The sequence below is a fragment of the Cinclus cinclus genome, chromosome 8, assembly GCF_963662255.1.
Source record: "Cinclus cinclus chromosome 8, bCinCin1.1, whole genome shotgun sequence".
In the NCBI taxonomy this organism is placed as follows: domain Eukaryota; kingdom Metazoa; phylum Chordata; class Aves; order Passeriformes; family Cinclidae; genus Cinclus; species Cinclus cinclus.
Window position 1 is genome coordinate 3505025 of NC_085053.1, and position 20195 is coordinate 3525219.

The following is a 20195-nucleotide window of genomic DNA, read 5'->3' on the forward strand; positions in this document are numbered from 1 at the left end:
TGACATTTTGATGGTCACTGTATCAGCTTTGCTAATAAAGCTATATTAAACTGCAGTGCTAAGTACACTACAGAAAGATTTAAGAGCTAGTGTGGCTTTGTAAAAATGCAAAGCAATCTAGAGCACGAGTTAAAAATGTCACCTGCCACAAAATGACAATTCTTGGTACAGTATCAGTACAGTGAAAAAACCTACAGGAACTTGGGGGCTTTGTAAACCAAAAGTTTCACTTGAAAAGTTAGAACTATACAGAAATTGTCAATTACACTTAAAAGGAACACCAATTTGTAAAAAAAAAGGGAACAAAACATCATAGCAATTGATTTAACATTTACATTGATGCCTACAGGGGTTGTAAAAATTGTAACAAAAACCTGGAAAAGGTTGAATTTTAGCGTTTGACTGTTCCTCTAACATCCATATAAAAACATCTCCAGCAGGATTCTTTAGATTCTAAAACCCTCTAGGAGATATTTTGCAAGACACAAGTTCTGATATTAAAAACACCCCTTTCCTGAAAAGCAAAAGAAAATACGTGACATCTCTCCTTCCAAAACAAAACAGAGGCAAAAGGGACTGTTTTTAACTTAATAAAAGTTAGATGTCTAGCCAAGTTCTGTTTAAGCATTAAGTGCACTATTTGAGTGTCACCTCAACTGGAAATATTTCATTCATTCAGTGCTCTAAAAATATATCACTTTCTTAAATTCTTCTCAAGTATGAACTCAATATTTGAGTTTTTCCAACAACCTCAAGCAAGTTCTTCAGGTTAAACTTAATAACAAATCCTAGGTAGCATAAGACCTTTCTGTTAGTTAGTTCTAAAGAAATTTTGGCTTTATGTAAGAAGCCACTTAACACAAGGCATTATCTTCCTTGTTTTCTTCATTGCTAATAAATTTCTTGTGCAGGATTGAAATAAAATAAGATCTTTATGAAGGTTTTTTCCTATCTTAGGAATAACAGCATTTGGCAAGATGGCTTTTTTGCTAACTGTATCAGTGATTATCTGAGAAGGCTCAGGATTGTCTGCAGAGCCCTGGCACTGCAGCTCTGTTCAGATGTGAATTTTCTATTCCCACCTACAGATATGCACAGGCAGATACATGTCTGTAAGATGTCTTTGCTCCAGCCACACAAACAGCATGAGGTTCCCAGTTATGGGATAGGGAATGCCTATGTTATCCGATATTCACTCCCCTGGTCACAGTACCCACTCACTGCCCCAAGTCTGGGGATACTGAACACTTAACACAGGCTTTCTTTATCCAGAAGTTAGTCCCCAAAGTTAAACAGGTGTTAATATAAACAAACCAACCCCAAAGAGTTTAAAAAGTTTTCAGACTAAAAATTCTTTCCCCTTCCCAAATCTATCATCGACACTCTCTTGGCTCCAGTTACACCGTGTTTCCAGAGCTGGTGACGGACCCGACAGAGCTTGAAATTCTACTGTGAAAACACACAAAACTGGTCAAGAGGTCTGAACATCAATGGCTGCAGCACAGCACAGCCCAGACAACACCACAGAGATGGGCTCCATGCCCTGAAAGCTCTGTTCAGCTTTGGTGAGTTCACAACCACGCTGCAAATCCTCATATATCGTTCATGACCATTTAACTTTTGTAACGTTTAAGCAGCTTAACCCTGGCTCCCCAGTTAATCAAATACAGATGGTAGGAATTCTGGCAGAGGACTCAAGCAATATCATGGCAGAGAATTGACAGAAACTTTTAATACCATCACTGAGTTTCATTGTGAAAATCAGTAAAAGCAAATAACCAAATGGATAAAGATGGGGCAGAAACAGGGAGTTTGTACAATTACATCGATTTCAACACATCCAGAGTGTGAGCCTTGGACCAAACAGTACCAAGAAAGACTGGGGAACAACTGGAGTGCTAGACTGTATCTTCTCCTCTCAAAGCTGGGTGCCTACATGTGCATTTTTAGCTTCTAATATTATACAGTTTTTAAATTTATCCTATCCCTAAAGATGTAGTAGTTCACAATAACAAAACCGGGTTTTAACGCAAGAAATAGGCACCTATATACTCATATAAAGGAAAGATAAATAAATATTTCTTCTGCCTGAAACCCTACTTGAAATCTGATCGGATGACTCAGAGTCCTACACACCTTAAAAGCACAGTACAGGTTAAAGATCCAAACAAACACTGGCTGTGTGAACTGTAAAACTGACTCTACAGGCTGCCAAGACCCCTGAAAGTAAATGCATACACTGTACACCTACACCTATACTTCAGTTATTTAAAGAGAAATATAATCCCATGCAGAATTCAATAACTTTGAGGTGGTGACTTAATAGAGGAACTCATCAAAATGCTGATGTTCTCGTACGTATTTCATGCCAGTTTAGGTCTGGAAATGTACTGTTCTTACAAAGGCACTTTCTTACATTAATTCACACTGATTTGAAATACCTTTCTTTGATTCTGCAGCACTGACTCCTCCAATTGCATTAGAACAAAGGCCAAAGCTATTCTCCAGTGTTTGCAACACACAAACAAAGGCAAATGTTCAAGAGTACTAGTTTTTCCAAAGCTTTCATCCATATAATTGTAGATTAGGAAAAATAAGTGGGGAAAAAAAGCTTATGAAGAATTTGCATACAACACTGCTAAAAACACAATCCATAATATTTTCCTTTGAATTTTTGAACACCTCAAGTTATTATCTCAATTTCAACAGTGTTCCTGTGTTCATACCTTGACATCTGTTTTTAAGTGGTACACATGAGATGGCACTCTCAAAGAATAACTTCCTTAGCAAAATGACTTTGCATCCTTTAGGTTAGATGCTCTAAAAGAAGAAAAGCCACACAGAAGCAATATATAAAAGAGGGGCCTATCTTTCACTGTCCTTTTACTTCTTAAGAATTATCTGAACAATTTGCCATTGTAAACAAATTCAGCTTAAGAAATTCAGTAATACAGAGAGCCAAATTGTAAGAAATTGTGGAAATCCAAAGCTTCTGAGAACATTAACGAAACAAGCTGAACATTCCTGCAAAGATACTTAAGAGCACACTTAAGCAATAAACACTTTAAAAGTGTAAGAAATTTGGGAATTAATAGAGAGCCATGCACTCTTTAGAAAAATATCTTACAAATTAAAGGAAATGTCATGCTATTTCTGAGTGTAGTATCACCTTAATTTATCCTGCTTTTAGGTAAGGAGGTGACAGGAGGCAAATACAGGCAAGAGAACAGGTGGTATGAGTGTGCAGGTGGTTCCTTGAACCCAGCCAAGAGCAGTGCTCACACCTCAGGAGGGCAGAGTGTACACAGTGACCTCATCCAAACACAACCCTCCAAGAACTAAACCACATTGTAGCTTTAGGTCTGGCTGATAGCAGTGAGTGGGGGGTCTCAATGAACTTCTACTGCAAGTGAAAGCATCTGTCCCAGTTTACTGAAAGCAGATATTCCAGACTGTCTGCACAAAACAGACATTTTCAGCACTATTCATATGTCTGCATTTTCATGTGCTGTGTCTCAAAAGTGTCTGCAATCAACAGAAATAAAGTGGGGTTTTAAGGGCTCAAGTCATATAATCTCTTTATAACCACTCACCTAAGAATGAGATTAATCATATACTTGAGGATTTCAATTCTCTATATGATTATAGAGAACTCCAGTTGTAACCAGCCCAACTGCAGCCACCTACATTATAAATGTCTAAAACTTACAAGAGATTATTTCCTCTTGTTACATTCCTGAATTCAAGAGAACATTTCCCATCTGACACTGGGACTGGACAAGTGTTTCTTTCTGCTTATTAGGACAGCCCTGACACTGCCGGAAAAAGACTTCTCACCTTTCAAAATCTTCTGTGCAGAAAACAAGTACCCATTTATTATATAGGAGGATGGCAAGAGAACCAGAGGTACAGCCCCTTGATTCCAGCATACACATGACCATCAGCTATGGAACACTATCACACAGTGCTAGGAACAAGAACTGTTTTGACCCAAGCACAAGAAATAAATATAAAAGAGGGTGTATCTTGAATATTTTTGACTTCATTTGGTTTTTTTTTTTCTGAATGAGTTGAATGTACATAATCAGCCTCCAATTGCTGAAATTAAGAAAATAATCAGATAAAGGTCTCTGACCATGGCTGTCACATCACAGATTGGCCTATTTTGAGCAAACCCCATACCTGTCTCACTTTCTGCATTGCTACTGCTTTAGAAATCATTCATTGCAATGAAAACCACTCATTCAGTATATTCTTCATATGTGAAATATTAAAGACACTGATGTAAAAACTATTGCATGCTCTGTGCCATTCCCAGAACCACCTGTCAGCCTTTCCCAGCGCAGCATAACCAAAATGTCCATCATCACTTCAATATGTGTTTTAGGTTAGACTCATGGATGGGTTCCTATGGACAGTGTTGTTACACTGGTGGTGTTTTGATATTTAACAAAGGCAGATCCTATCAGATCCTCCAATATGAAAGGACTGGAAAGGCCTAAACACCTCTGAGCCCTCAAAACATGGTAATTAAAAGCAGCATTACAGTTGTCTTCAAGGGCACATTCAAGGTGCTGATATAGCAGAAACTCTGTCCATGTTTTGAAGAAGGATCATTTACCTGAGAAGTTAAATCCTATACAGGCTTATATGTAAAAAAGGTAGTCCTGTTTCTAGAGCAACAGGTTTAAATCCACGTTTATGGGCAAGGTGAGGAATAACACTCCCTTCAGTGCACACATTCAGGAGACATTTTCCTGACCATCTTTTGAAGCTGTGTTGTAGAATACCATAAACCTCCTCCCTGCTGCAGTGACTGTACTAATTCCAAGTCCTGAGTAAACAGACTACTTCAAACATGATGGAGGAACTCAGCAGCTTCAATCAACTTCCTTAAATCCTGCCGAGGCAGCAGCACAGAATGCCAGACAACTTACATTTCCAAGAATTCTGCAGTAATAGATACTACAAACCTCTAGAACTTACCCTCTTCTTTCATGTGTATTTCTAGCACCTCTATCAAACCTTTTGTGTCATTGAAATTTTCATCATGAAGAAGCAGCAAAAATAACAACACTGTTGGACTGTCAAAACAGTGATAAAACTGAATATGGGGAGGCTGGAGGTGAAAGAGAATGGGAGAGGGGAATTTTAACCACAAATGCTGATCTTGCACAAAATGCCCAAGGTTGCTGTTTTACAAGCCATTTAACCAAGTCTTCTAAAGTGGCAATTTTGTTCCAGCTTGTCAGGTCATACTTGAGCTAGAGAACAGAACTGAAAAATTCAGAGAGGAGACAAAGTAGGAAAATCCTATACTCTCCAAAATATAGAAATGGTGACTGGTTCTCAACTGTACCTTACGAAAAACTGCCTGTCAGCTCTGGCAAACCTTCCCTGCTAGACTCTAATGAAGGTACAGAAATAATTTACCCAGGAAAAAAAAAGGATCTACTGCAGAGAATTTCTTAGGGATTTAGACAGAAAACAGCCATAAAACATTGCCCTGAGAAAAAGGCAATGCTACATCTTAGCTTGGTTCTCCTGCACTATGCAAGCCCTGGGAATGGAAACTGCCTGGATGCTGAGGAGTGGCACCATTCCAGATGGATGACTTTGAAAAGCAAAATTTTGCCACAGCAGAGAACCTGCAGGGAACAGAGACAGGCAATGCACATTAAACAGTGGAAGCTGTCTAATGTGAACAGGTTCATTTAGACCAACTACTTTGGTCTAATTTCATATGGCCTTCTCCTCATGAAAATATATGTACAGCTTCTGAAAGTGGCATCTGACAATCTGTGACCTTGTTTTCTGCCACAAAGGCTAAAATGCAAAACTTGGTTTAAAATTCAATTATCCACAGAAATGTGAAACACTACAAGGGTCTTTCATCACCATAAAGGCATAAAAATTGAACACAATTGAATTCTATCAAAAAATAATTCTAAGAAAAAGGACTGCAGTGAGAGCATTTGTCAGCCCTGGCTGCAAACAGGTGGATTTGAGAGGCACTTGTGTCCCGTCCTCCCTCCACTTAAAAGAGCTATGTGCAACAGGAAAAAAGAGCAGCTCTTCTCACAAAAGAAACTCAGGAAGCAGAACTTCTCAAAAAAAGCACCACCCTAAAAATATGAAGACAAATATTTTATCAAAATACAGGAGATACTGACATTTTGAGGTATTTGAGAATTAGATTTCTATCTTCTGTCAAAGTCAGAAGCATTCAGAAATTAATACTGTCAGCAATTTTCACCATCAAGTCAGTACAGCATTTTAAATAGAAATCCCACTGTAAAACTTTATAAACTTGAATTGATTTGGGGGGGAAGATAATCGAAAATCATGTCCTGGACTTCCTTCCACCTCCACTGAGGAAGAGGAGTATCAGAAGCTGTATGACTAACAGGGATAGAAAAAAATAAATTTCCCATAATTTCTCAGTTCATGCTGCATAAACAAAGTCACCCTCCTTACCCTGCATTTCTCAGATTCATTCTACAACAGAAGAAGTATTTTAGAACAGCACTGCTGCAGGCACAATCACCACCTAATTGTGCTAAAACCTTTACTAAAAGCCCAGGCTTTTGGGTATGTTTGCAGCTCCTACCTATTGAAATTCCACTGGAAAGGGTGGAGCTCTCAGCCTGCCCTCGGGATGGGACATGGGGCTCCATGACGCTGTCATCCAGCAGGTGCCGTGGTCCTGCGTTGGGGAATGTCGCACTTTTAAATTCAGCCGTGTTCATTTTGTGTATGAAACTAGAAACCAACAAGGACATAACTGTTACAACTTTGTCTTTGGTGCATCTCAGGAGCTGCTTTAACATCCTGAAGGACTGCATGCACCTAAAGCATATTAAATCATGGCCAAGTCATAAACAATTGTGCACAAATAAATTATCGGTAGCAACTGCCGGTTTTAAAACTGCACAGAACTTGTGTAACAAAGAGGAATCAGGAGTACATTAACAATTACTTTCAGCATCTGATGCTATTTTTGTCTTCTGTAACACATAACTGAACTGCAGCACTGCATTCTAGCTCATTAAAGGTAAATTTACATAATAGAAATTATTCATTACTGGGTAGCTACAATCTTGCATTTTGAAGACATGACAAGGGAAATGATGAGATAATGATCAAGATATTATTAGAAGTACACTTAGATGGAAAAAACCTGAAGCCATTATTAAAGAGAGTTAGTATACAAAGAAAGTCTATAAAGGATGTCTCCCTGTAAAAATACCAATAAAGCAGTGATAAAATTTTGAATTTGAAATAATTACAGTGGCATTGAGTTACTATAAAGAGATAGTTTTGTCATTTGGAAAGAGCCATTCCGGTTAACTCATTGACTAGTCTTAGCATCAAAACTTCAGCCTTCCTATTCTGATTAAATTGTCTTTGGTTGGGATATCAGCATTATAGTTCTGAGCTTGCTCTCTGGCCACAAATTGCTCTCTAAGTGAAGCACTGTGTACAAGTCATGCTACTTTTACAAGCAAAGCTTTTGTACTGAAAGATGATGCATCACTTAAAAAAAAAAAAAGCTCAGGATTTTTAGGTTAAATAAAATGCTGACTTGTATCCCAGACTGTGACATTTCCTATGTCCATGGGGTATCAGGTTCCGAGGTGAAGGGGGTGTTGGTGGCAGCAAAGCTCCTTCAGCTGCAACATTTTTCCGTCCACTTTGTGGAGATGCTCCAACTTCAGAGCCTGGGAAGAAAAAAGACATTACTCCCAAGTAAGTTCAGAATTATTGTCAGGGTCACTTCTTAGAAAATCATGGAGAAGTTGCACAAAACTGCCTAAACTCCCTTTATAAGTGATAACTCCAATAAAACTCATTGATCTATTAATTATACCCCTGGCACTTAAGGGTTTTTTGCACAGGATTAAAACCAAACACACTTAGTTCAAATAGACCATCCTGTGAAAATATTTTGCAAGTCCTAAAGGTGGCTGCATTCACTACACCAACACTAGGCACTTCTCACTGATGCTACATTTTCAAACTCCTGCCTTCAACCACTTTTGGCATTGACCAAGAAGAATGCTCATTTTTGGAAGCATATTATGCCATGAAAAGTTTAGATGAAGGCCCTCCTGTCTAGACACAACAAAGAATGAATATTTAATAGCTCTTCACCCCAAATGACATTAACAACTTAGTGCCACAATACATACAAGAACCTAAAAAAATTACTCAGTTCCTTCTTTACAGATCACCTTTAGACTTTTTATTACAAACATGCACTGTTTAAACTTCACACTTCTTTATAGCCTCAGGTAAATATTTTCCACGTCTGCAATTCTAAAATAATGCACATGACAACCTCAAGTCTCACATTTATTAAGCATTTACCTACTAAATCTTCTCTGGAAGCAGCAGAGTGGGGGGTGCTGGTCCCTGGTTCAATCTTTAATGAAAGTCTGCATTAAAGAAACATTAAAAATTACTTCATCAGGAAATAAAAACGTAAGTTTGTGAAGAAGAATTTTTTAAATCTATGATTCCAAGCTGCCTGCTTGTGATAGCAAGAAATACTGTGAAGGTAATATAAACAGTACAGAGCTATCTTTAGCACACACTATATCCAAACTTGATTTTTCCCACCTATTGCTTTGGTTCGTATCAACCATCACTACCTCCAGTGCCCCAGGTACAAACAAAACTGCTACTCCAGCTAAAATCTGGGAAAATAAAAATGAAAATAATACAGAACTTCTCCCCCCCACCTTGGCTGAACTATTTATTCTTGTAACATTTAATATTTTAAATTTATATATGAAGTGCACTAGTGTGCCAAGCACCAAGCCTTTTGTCTTTACTGGTCCAAAAACCAAAATCTCCTTTTGTGTTTTGGAAAATAAATTATCAACTTGATTTCAGCCATAAATCAAGCTTTTTCTGTAACTTTTTAATGCCATTTCCAGCAGGCCCATAATGAATGCAGACTATAGGAGCAGATAATTCCAGGAAGATGAAGTGTATCTTGTCCACACAGTTTGTAGAACTAAAATCTTTGAAACTACTAACACTGAAAAAGCATCTATTTAATTTTGGGGAGAAAAACTTAAAGTTTGACAGGTCCTCTCCATCCCACTGCCAGACAGTATAGCAATGATTCATTACCATATTATAATTTAATTTTTTAAAGTAAAATCTTTTAGGAAGAAAAAACATACGTTCAAGTCACAGTCACTGTTCTCTAACTTCAACCTTTTTGCTGACAGACACCTTAGGGGAAGAAAAGTAGAAGAGCCAATTGTTCTTAAGTAAGAACAATTCTTCAAATACACTTCCTCGACCATAAGAACATTCAGCTTGGAGATGCACCAAACCCATCGATGCAAAACCAGACGTGAACAGCAGCCATGCTTCTGATTTATGTGCCACTGTCTCCAGTCATTGCCCTGTTACCAAAACATGGACTGTACAGGATGAAGAGACTGCAGCTCCTTCCTCAATCAAATTCCCACTGCTAGTGAGTCCTACCCAGTGAAGGCGCAGAGTAAAATTCACAAATACAATGTACTAAGGAGAGAGTGCAGGTAAGAAGCTTGGGTTTGGCTTGGCTTTTTATTTTTTTCTTGCTTCCTTCAAATGTTTGACCAGAGCTTTACTCTTAATGATAGACAAGTGACACTTCCTAAATCAGGTTGTAGAACATCCCAGGAAAAAGGTAAAGCTGGATGCTTCCTCAGGCACATGCAGAGAATAACTAACAAACCTCAGAAAAGAAGCCAAGGGTTTTCTTGTTAACTGAGTCCTCATTAACTGTTCTCTGACATAAACTGAAGGGTCCCCATTTGCTGTCTTTCAGTAAATCCAAGTTAGGGGCATTAAATGGCAAAGCACAGCTGTTCCTAAAGTGTGCACCCTCTCCTGCCATTCCAAGGGAGCTGCACAAGCAACCAATTCAAGCCCTCAGAGGTGACAAACTTCCCAGGCGGGCAGGATGGGAATGGGTGGGGAAGCTCTCCTCAAGCACATCAGCCAATGAACAAAACCTTCCTTCATAGGCAGCAGATTTGCCTTAGGGTGTTTCCTATCCTCAGTTCCTGTCTCTTGCCAGAGATTTCCATCCCCCAGTTCTGCTGGGTGCCAAATCACTTAATACAGTAATAATCTTTTAATTAAGGACGTAGAAACCTTGGGTGGGAGGCTGGGAGGAACAGGCAGAGACAGAGTGGAACAGGAACTTGCCTCTCAAAAATCAAGTGCTTACACTCACACTTTATAACCTAATCAAAGAGAAAAGTATAAAATGAAGTATTATCTGCAAATGAAAGCTTTAAATCACCCTAAGTAAAAATTTAGGATTGGATACACAGATGGTTTTATTCTGATGAAGAATGACTTAAGCCATCCCCAATCACAGGACTCTTAATGACAGAACAGTGTTACAGGTGAATCACGGGTAGAAAGTCTTTCTCAGCAGACCAAACCAACCTGAAGCAAGGGCTTGGTGCAGTCTGGCAAAGAAAAGGAAGCAGATCTGCCATTCAGCATGTGAGAAAGTGCCTTGAGCAACAGCCTGTTGGAAACCAGCTCGCAGCTGGTGAGTCTGAGGTGCATGATCACAGAAGCACAGAATGGTGCAGGTCAGAAGGAACCTTAAATCTCATTTAGTTCCAACCCCCTGCCATCAGGGACGCCCACACAATATAATACAATTCCCCAGTGCAAGTGCAATCTTACAGGTGACAGGCTTTGAGTTATAGAAATAGTTTTGTAATAAGTTATGGTCAATTTGTAGCATTTTGTACTTACTTGTAATTGTCATCTTCTACAAACTTTTGCAGCTCTTCTATGTACTGAACTGAGTTTAGATATTTTTGGACGTGAGGCAACATAGGAATATCTGGAAAACAGACAGCATTCATTGACACTGTGCCACTCATTAATAAGCAAAGGTTTTTTTCCAGAAACTACTTGAACAGATTCAGATCTCTTGCCTTTTTATGTGAGATGAAGGTACAAACTATAAGCCCTAATGATACTGAAATTTTAGAACTTCATAGCAGTTCTCATGCACTGAGCTGACACTCCCCAGACACATAAACCCCAGAGTTGCTCATCAGAGCACACGTAAGGGAAAAGGGAGACAACATCCTAGGCTACACCAAAGGCTCAGAACTGGAATATGGAAGAACTGTCTAAGAGCTCCTTCATAGCCCACATCCTCTTTACACTGAGCTTTCAGGAAAGCCACAGTCCCATGATAATTCACATTCCACCATCACAAACACAGCATTAGGACTTCACTAGAATGGGAAGAGGACTGTGAGGGAAACCATCTCTGAAGAAAAAAATATATTACTTGATCTATGGACAGAACTATAAATGTCCAAAAGACAAGCTGAATGTATTTTATTATTTCCAGTAAAAGTACTATTCCAAAAACAATCCTGTTTTTAGAAGTCAGTCATAAAATTATGAACACAGGGAAACAAGCTTATAAATATGAGCAAAACTACTCTTGAGTACGATGTAATACACATTTATCATCAGAAAATATATACTGCTGTTTGTTTGATCTAAGAGAATGGCAATTTTATTCTGTTTCCTCACCCTGATGCTCTGTCTTAACCAACAGTACTAGAATAACCCAGACTTTTGGGCTGAAAGGATGAGGGAGTGTGTTAATGGCATTCACACGGGTCCAGCCTTACTTAAATCACATCACAGCAGACAAAAATTAAAGCTTCTCAAGTTCTTCTCTTTAACACTGTGATATTTACACACTAGCTTACCATATTCACACGACTGCTGCAAATCTGAGATAATTCGAAGAATGTTGTTCATTAAATTTGTTCTTTGCTCACTTTCCAGAATGCTTGCTGTTGAGGGGTAGGCAGAGTCAATATATGTCAAATCTGACAGATAAATACCTGAAATGAGATTAGAATGAAATTTTCTTTGTTTAATGTCTTTCATTAAGCAGAAAAAAAAACCTTCATCAAGAACATTGTGAAGAACTTTTGCTTGCACTAACATTAAAGCAGGTTGACAAAAAGCATTGTCTCAGAATAGGATTTTCAATTTACCTGGGAAATAATTTTAAAAATCAAAAAGTAATTACAAGGATATGCACAGCTACTCATAAATCTCATCTTCTCCACAGCACCAATTTACTACTCCCTTGACAAATATGAAGTGTACTAAACACACGATGCTAAAATACACCATCACAATTAATTGTTTAGGAAGTCCACTACTTCATTCCTCCAATGCAGCAATTAAAAAACAATAGCAAGATAAATCATACCCATAACTCTTCAAGCTGAATAAAAACTCAAGCTCAACTTGCAGCAACATGGGAAAGATTAGCTAGGGAAAATGGGTATCCAGACTGGAATGAATGAATCCTGCAGTTCGTAATAATCACAGCTCCAAAGATCCTACAGCCTTCTACTTAAGTCACTTCATATTCCCTACCTGCCTTCTTCCCCTGCACTGGCTGCAACCTTACTGTTCCTTCAATCCCCTGATCATGTAGAGCAGAAAATCCTCCTCCTCATACACTAACACTAGATAACTAACATTTATCTACTAATGTAGATACAACGCCAATTTTATTTCTAACCACAACTCCATTTCTTGAACTTCACCTGCTTGTCTCAACCAAGCAAAGCATATCCTGACCAACTCTGCCATTCAAAGGAATTGGTCTGGATCCCTTGCATCTTCCAGAGATATCCCAATTTAAAAATGACACAAACTTAAATAATATTAAGAAGCCTGTTTCAGTAACAGGGAAAATTTTAAATTATATTTTACTTCACCTCTCAGCCTTGTACAACCAATATCATAACAAGGACTTTGGCTTTACAGGTGGAAGACTATTAATACAACCTCGCAAGAACAGCAGTTGTGTTTGTATAGCACCTAACAAGTACAGTCCTCAAATGTGAGCTGGGAAACTCTGGGCATCCCTCCAAAAGCAACACACACACACACACATACACACACACGTGTGCGCACACACAAAAACAAATTAAAATACTTGTGGCTGAAAGGTGACATATAAAAAAGTGAATAAAAAGGTATTATACATGACCTGATATACTACTAAATCTCTCAATTTTCTGTTCTGCTAGAAACAGTTTGCTAAAAACCAGAAAGGATAATCAGAAACATCAGGTAATTACATTTAACTCCTATGCTACCTAGAGTGCATAAGCTGTCCTGAGCCTGAATTTACTAACCCATGTCCAAATAAGCCTTAAAAATCCCAAACCCACTCAATCTCCACTGAAGGAAGTAAATCATACTTATTAACTATATATAAGGAAATTCCCTGTAATAGGCACCTGCACTATTATGCAAGATTTTATAAACCACTGTATTTGTAGAATTACCCCTGAATGACTTGTATTGATCTTTTCTTTAAGCTAAAGCAAAAACAAGCCTTCTGTAAAGGGCAGTTCTCTAAAAGTATTGGATGCATTTCTATGAAATCTAAAACAATTTTCAATGCATACAAGGGTAATTCTCTTTCAAATGTAATTGGCACTGCCTTTGTGAAGAAACCAGAAAGATCAATGGCAGTAAATCCAATGCAGTCAAGTGCTGGCTGAGTATGGACAGAACCAAACCCAGATCCTGTATTTCTTGTAGAGCATAATCTCTGTGGCTTTTGCTACTTTTAACACCAGTCAGATGTTATCAAATATTCTGATACCTACCCAAAACCATCTCACACACACACACAGTTTTAACATTTTCCACATGTATTGGGGAATTCCTGCCTTTAACAACTGGAACTGTTTCATATTAAGTGAGCATCAAGAACTGAATGCGATATTCTGTCGAACAGTCTTCTAGACTACAAATGCTTCATTTTTCCTGTTGTATCCAGCCAGGCTGCCCCTTTTATTCCCAGGAACACAAATCGAGTTTTATCAGCCTGAAAGAATCTTTCTTCTAAATGAAGCCCAGTACTGTAATAACTTGAAAGCCATCTTTAGGCAGCATAGTAAAAATGTTTGATTTGTAATTGCCTGCTGAACTCTTGCACAGTCCGTTGCCATATGGTACCTCCCTTCTACTGGCAAACAATCTTTCCTTGTTCCTAACTTCTCAGCCTCCCTACCCCCTCCTTTTCTGGAGGGTATGGATAGGAAATCCGAAGGAGGAGTTTCTTCTGCTCTCTGAGTGCTCGTGGTGACATCATAGGTGGGCTGAACGGATGAGTCGAGTGTGTGTTTGTTTAAAAAAACTGTCCAAAAGTGATGTATATGGAATCTGGGTCAGCTGTGGCTGGTTAGAGCACTTTTGCATGTGAGAATTAAACACTGCAGTTTCAAAAAACATTTCTCGTTCTCTCCTGGAACAACACATACTGGAGCATTACTTTTTTTCTTTTTTTTTTTTTTTTAAACTGATTAAGTTAGCTTGGTTATCGTATGGAGAAACCCAATTCCTCAATACAGCTTGGATCTAACAGAGAAAGACAAAAGCAGTTTTCAGCTCCAGCTGCAGATTAACACTCCACACCATCGGGTAATATAGGAAGCAAAAGCAACTTGGCCTCTGGATTTTCCATCTGCCACAGAAGTAAACCAGCTGGAAGACTTTATTTCTTGGTAAGTTTTAAAGTTATTCTTACTTACAAGTTTAATTTTGAGCTATTTCTGAATGCTACATACATCTTCCTCAACATACAATTGTGAAGAAACAAACCTCTTTCAGCCTGAGAAACATTTGACAACTAACATTACGACTCATTTTTGTGGCATTTGGTAGACTTTGGAAAGAAAAAGGCACTGCATAAGAGCACAGACTAACTTGTTCCAGTTGTAGAGATGAACAAGTTTCTGTTGTTTAGCTGTATTGTTATTTTCAGTTACAGAAAATTAGCACTACCAGATTCTTTGCTAAACATGTAATGTGGGTACAGTGAACATACTCATGTGAAATTCTGATCCTACCAGGAGGCAAAAGCCAAAAATCCTACTGATTTCAGGGAAGCTGGATTTCACCCAACACCAGAGCATAGACCTAGCATTACTAGAACTAGAAAATGGATACCTCAATAAAACCACTGTGAAAAGTCCCAAGCAAATCAACGCACATCTGTAAGTAGCAATCATTGTGTATTGTTTCAAGTACATTTTTATTTATGGCACTTCTGAGGAGTTGAAGTTGCCTGAATCCCAGAGCCAACCAAGAAACCAGAATCATACACTGATTCAGAACATGACTGAGTTTGTAGCACAATCAATTGTGCAGATGAAAATCCAAAGACATCGCTGCAATAGGCACTAATACCTTCCTTATTTTTACCTCAACTGAACTGCAGTTTGTTTCTAAACAAAGATCAATTTCATAAACACAAAATGCAGTGCACAAAGCAACACTACAGTAAGTGGAAAATTGGGGGGTTTGTTGTAGTTCATTAGGGGAAGGAAGGGAGAATGCTGCTGCTAATCAAGTGATTAAAACAAGAAAGTTGTTTACACACAGAAAAGTACAGATGAAAACCAAAAAACAGTTGCTTATACACAGGAAAAACAAAGAATACTTTCTTCATGCTGATTTGGAAATTAAAATACAGTAAATAATCCAGAACAATGCCAATGAACTTAAGTGATGTATTTACATTTACAAACTCAGAGCTGCCTGACACAGTAAGAGAGAAGGAAGGGTTTGATGCTAAACGGAAAGACAAAGTGTTACAGAAGACAAACTTAATTAAGATTTAGTGGCTACCAGAGGAAAAAAGTCTGAAGCAGCCTTGATAATCAAGAAAGATGGATCCTTTCCAAGCTCTTGAGCCCTTTTCCTTACTATCCTTTTGTGCTGGTTTACATAAGGAGGAGAATCATCTAAACAATAAAAACAACAAACACCCCCATTTGAAGCACATAATGTGCTTTGGACACCAGGCTCCATTCATTCATCATCAGCCAAGGGTTTGATTTACGCTGCTTAGAACAATTCCTAGATCTTCCACAAATGAAAACAGCTGAGTCAATAATTTTAAAGCAATAAAGTAGCTGTATACAAGGTTTTAACTCTCCTTCCTTTGCTGCCTTCCAACTTTAAGAGTTCAAATTTTGAAACGTGCATTTTAAAACAAATAATGCAATACTAATATTATGCTGCTGCCAAAAGAATGATCTGAAGTACAGTGAAAAAAGCACACTACTTGAAGTTTTAAAGGAATTTACTAAAAAGAACAGAAATTCTGAACCTTTAAATTTCAGCAGTAACTACATGGCTCTGGCAGGTTTTAATCATTGTTTTTACAGGCTTTGTTTTTTGTAATATGCCCTATTGGTTTGATCCTTAAAATTTATACACCACTGAATGAAGTACAATTCCCAAGTGTAACTAGATGCTTAATATCTTCAGTATCTGTTCTAAGCAGAACTCCAGAGCCCCAGAATCACACATTTCCAAACACAAAATGCAGCACTGCATTGTACCTGCCTGCTCAAAGAGTGCAAACACACACAGTGGCTGCCAGCAAAGGCAAAGGAACCCTCATGCTAAAAAAAACTTCACTAAAAAAAAACCTGGAAATGCCATGAAATTTTGCTGTGCTTTCAGAATATTTACTATGACAAAATTAACAAACCTCTTCTGTGGAGAATTTCTAAGAAGTTATAATTTTTAAAAGGGGCACCTTTTCAATGACAACCTCAAAACCCCTTGAAGATTTTTAGACTGCCTTTCCTAAAAGGAATCAGATTCATGGCGATCTCTGGGAAGCAGAATTCTGTGACTCAATACATCATACATCTGATGAACAAAACCCAAGAACATATTATTCCTGGATCCCAGTCAATACAATTGAAAGCAATCCTGTTATTTCAGCAGAGGCACAGGGACTTGCCGGAAAAGCACTTGTTTATATAGGGAGAAGTAACTTACTTAAATACAGAGCTATACTGAAATCCATGGGAACATTTCTCCCATGGAAAGAGTGTTTTCTCCACATTAGTACTACTTCTAATGTCATGGACCCAGTTTTAAGCTAAAAAAAAAAAATCTATAAAAATCCTCACATAGCCTGTGCAGACATAGGGGAACATAGCTGGGTTTATTGATTTCAGCTGCTAAGGCAAATTCAACAGAAAATGAAGTCTGTGTAACGTCAGTAACAGAGCTCCCTGATTAGCTGATATCATGGTCAGAGCATCTTTAGCCTCAGTATTACAATTTACTTTCTCAAAGAACCCAGTCTTTCTCTTCCTGTTACACATAAGAGGGCACTGCTGACATTTATCACCTGACCATATACTTTTAATAAATATTTGGAATAAAGGTAAGTACCGATAGTGCATTTTCCATACAAAAGGAATTCTATATTCCCATTTACCTCCAACAACTTCATTACATTCACCTATATCACCCTACACTGCCCAGGGAGAATGAGCCTTTGTCAGCTCTGGAAGAACAGATTCAAATTCGTGTTGTGGGTTTCCAAATTCTACATCCTGCTGAACATGAGTCACAGAAGTACAACAAAGAACAAATAGTTTGTTGTGCAGAAAGATGAAAAATGCCAAGTATATACCAGCTTCCCCACATTCTGATCCATGCAACTCTGAATTTGTGATTCCAGTATTTCTCGGGGGGGATAACACAGCCTGTGTTACAGCAGTTAAAAATAGTAGCTACTGGCTTGTTTTGCTCTTTTAAATAGAAATTTTGTACCTTTAAGCACTTTTTAAAGTAATAAATCAAAAAGTAATTTTGAAAGCAAGTTGGGTTTTTTTTTTTTGCACAGGGATCACTCTGGAAAAAGAAAGAAATCAGAAGCCCTATCCACAGCTCTGGGTGTTTCTGACAAGCTGATGAAGAAGCTTGTGTTGCTGTGAATAAATGCACATTTTCCTCTGCAGAAACAAGCTGAAGCTATAAAACATCAGCAGGCCAGAACATACGTAACAAAACTTCTACAGAAATGTGAGACCCAAAACTGGGTGGCACAGAAACACGACAGAACCAGCTGAAATGATAGTTTATTCTAATCTAAAAAACACAGCATTTAATAAAGAGATAAATAACGTATTTCAAAGTAATGGTATCTGTAATCACAAACTCCCTTGCTGCACTTCCACAGTCTGCACCAGCAGCCCCACTCAGTGCAGGCAGCTCCAAACCTGCAGGGAGGGTTGGAGACTGTGGTTCTGTCTCAGCTGCTCCCTGAGCCTCAGCTGTCTCCTAACAGCTCTGCCACTACCTGAACATCTAAACCAGGGAATCCGGGACAAAATGTGTCTGATCTAAAAACCCTAGAACTATTTCCCAACTCTGATTTTAATTTGTCATTTAGGTCTTACATATTAGGCTATCATTCTGGGATACTTTGGATAAACAGCTCCTATTTTTTTAAGCTGCTTGCCCAGAACATCAGGAAATTTCTGAAACAGTATTTTCATTTCCTTCTAAGCTGATTAAAACTCCAGGTAAATATCTTGCTCAGAACCTATTCTTGTATAACAAGTTAGGCATTAAGCTGCTCAAACTTGACAAGCAACATTTTAAGACATTTAATTTTTTCAACATCATCATTTCCATGGAAGCATATACAATCCCTACCAGGTAGATTCTCAGAAGGAACTCATCCCTGTTTATCTGAATGTCTCAGTTTACTACAAGGTATTTCTGAATTTCAAATTCTAGGGCATAATCTTAAAGCAGCTGCTGGATTTGGCTGTGCTGTGTTAGACCCTTTAATTCATTTAATGATCTGAGAGCACACGTATAGACACAGAGCTTGAAACTTTAACAAACAAGGGTAAAAGTTCAAAATGAACACATTTAATACTAAAAGAAATGCAGAAAGCAGACTGCAGCAGAATACATGCCTAGAGTGTAGACTAATTGTAAAGTGCTTTGTTTTGAAGGATTAATTTAAGAACTATGAATTTCAGGGGGGAAAATGTGCTGCTGTGGGAAAAAAATCCCAAGCCATTCATTACTTCAGTAACTCTGTAGGGTCTTTAAAAGTTCCCAAGAACTAAAATGTTATTCACATTCTTGGACATGAAATACCTATTACACACTGCGAAAACAGTGAAATCCTGGACTTGTACTATGGCTTCATTCTCAACCATAGGCCACGGAGTCCCTTTCCCTCAATCAGCACATAGTAAATGCAAAAGCATTGAAAAATAAGTTAGGAGATGCAAAGAACTTTTATACTTCAGACAATTAATTCAGCTCATCCTTGTCAAGTTAGAAACCACACACAGACCCGTATCCCATGTGCTTCCCATGATGCATGTGAACATTTAGCCTAATCAACTAGCAAATCTGAGCACTGTCCAAGTGATTATTACTATTTTATATGTCTGAAACTACTGAAGAAAAACACACAACCAGCTCTGGAGAAAAATTATACTTTTCCCTAGCATTTTTTTTTTCTTCAAACAGAAGTTACAGTTTCAGCAGAGAAATATCAACAAAACTATTAAGTTTTAGTTTTGGTAAAAATATTTACTAGTAGGCACAAATATACCTATTACTACAAACTAAGCGAAGCAAATATTCTAAAATAATTAAACTTATGTGCTCCCTCCATTTATGCAGGGTAAGAAAGGATTTCTAGTACATGTTAAATGTGTCTTCTTCCCCTTCTGGAAGAAGGGCTTGCAAGACAACTATCAGACAAACAAAATGTTACCAAACATTTACGCAGAATTCCTAGCTCTAACTCCTGACTGCATGTACATCATGGTTTGTGAAGCCAAGAAGCAAAGACTTGACAGTTTCCTGAGGCTGAGCAGACACTGTTTGCTGCAGTAGTATTAAAGCCAGTAACAGAACTGAGAAAAGTGACCTGACCCAAAAGTCACCTTGTCATTTGTAATGTGAATGCAAAGGAAGCAGCACAGCTCTGCTTCTCCTTCGGGATCACTGTCAGGATTGCCAAACGCACTTAAACTTGGACTTAGCAGGAACAGCAGGATAATCAACTTCCCCTGCTCTTACTGTATTTCTCTTTGCAATTATCCAAAAGCCACTGCAGAAAGGCAATCCAAAGGCTTGCAAAAGGAGTCTGGAAAGGAAAACCAAATCAACAGCTGAGATAAGAAGAGTGATCTGCTTCAAAAAGCAAATAAACTACAAAAAAGAAGGTTTTTCCCTTATTTAAGTGCCACCTTTGTTTATCATCTAAAATATTTAAAGCTAAAAAACAGGTCTCAAAAAACATTCCTGGATCT

At 38.1% G+C, this 20195-nt stretch overlaps 1 protein-coding gene across 4 annotated transcripts in view; it reads right to left on the reverse strand.

Moving 5' to 3' along the window:
- Positions 1 to 20195, reverse strand: part of RALGPS2 (Ral GEF with PH domain and SH3 binding motif 2) — a 108486-nt gene that overhangs the window by 19891 nt on the left and 68400 nt on the right. For all 4 annotated transcript variants that reach the window (XM_062497866.1, XM_062497865.1, XM_062497863.1 and 1 more), the window contains 5 exons: positions 11766 to 11903; positions 10783 to 10873; positions 8371 to 8438; positions 7586 to 7721; positions 6611 to 6762 (listed from right to left, as the gene is read on the reverse strand). In XM_062497866.1, the coding sequence (XP_062353850.1) occupies positions 6611 to 6762; positions 7586 to 7721; positions 8371 to 8438; positions 10783 to 10873; positions 11766 to 11903 (585 nt within the window). The remainder of the gene's footprint in view (positions 1 to 6610; positions 6763 to 7585; positions 7722 to 8370; positions 8439 to 10782; positions 10874 to 11765; positions 11904 to 20195) is intronic.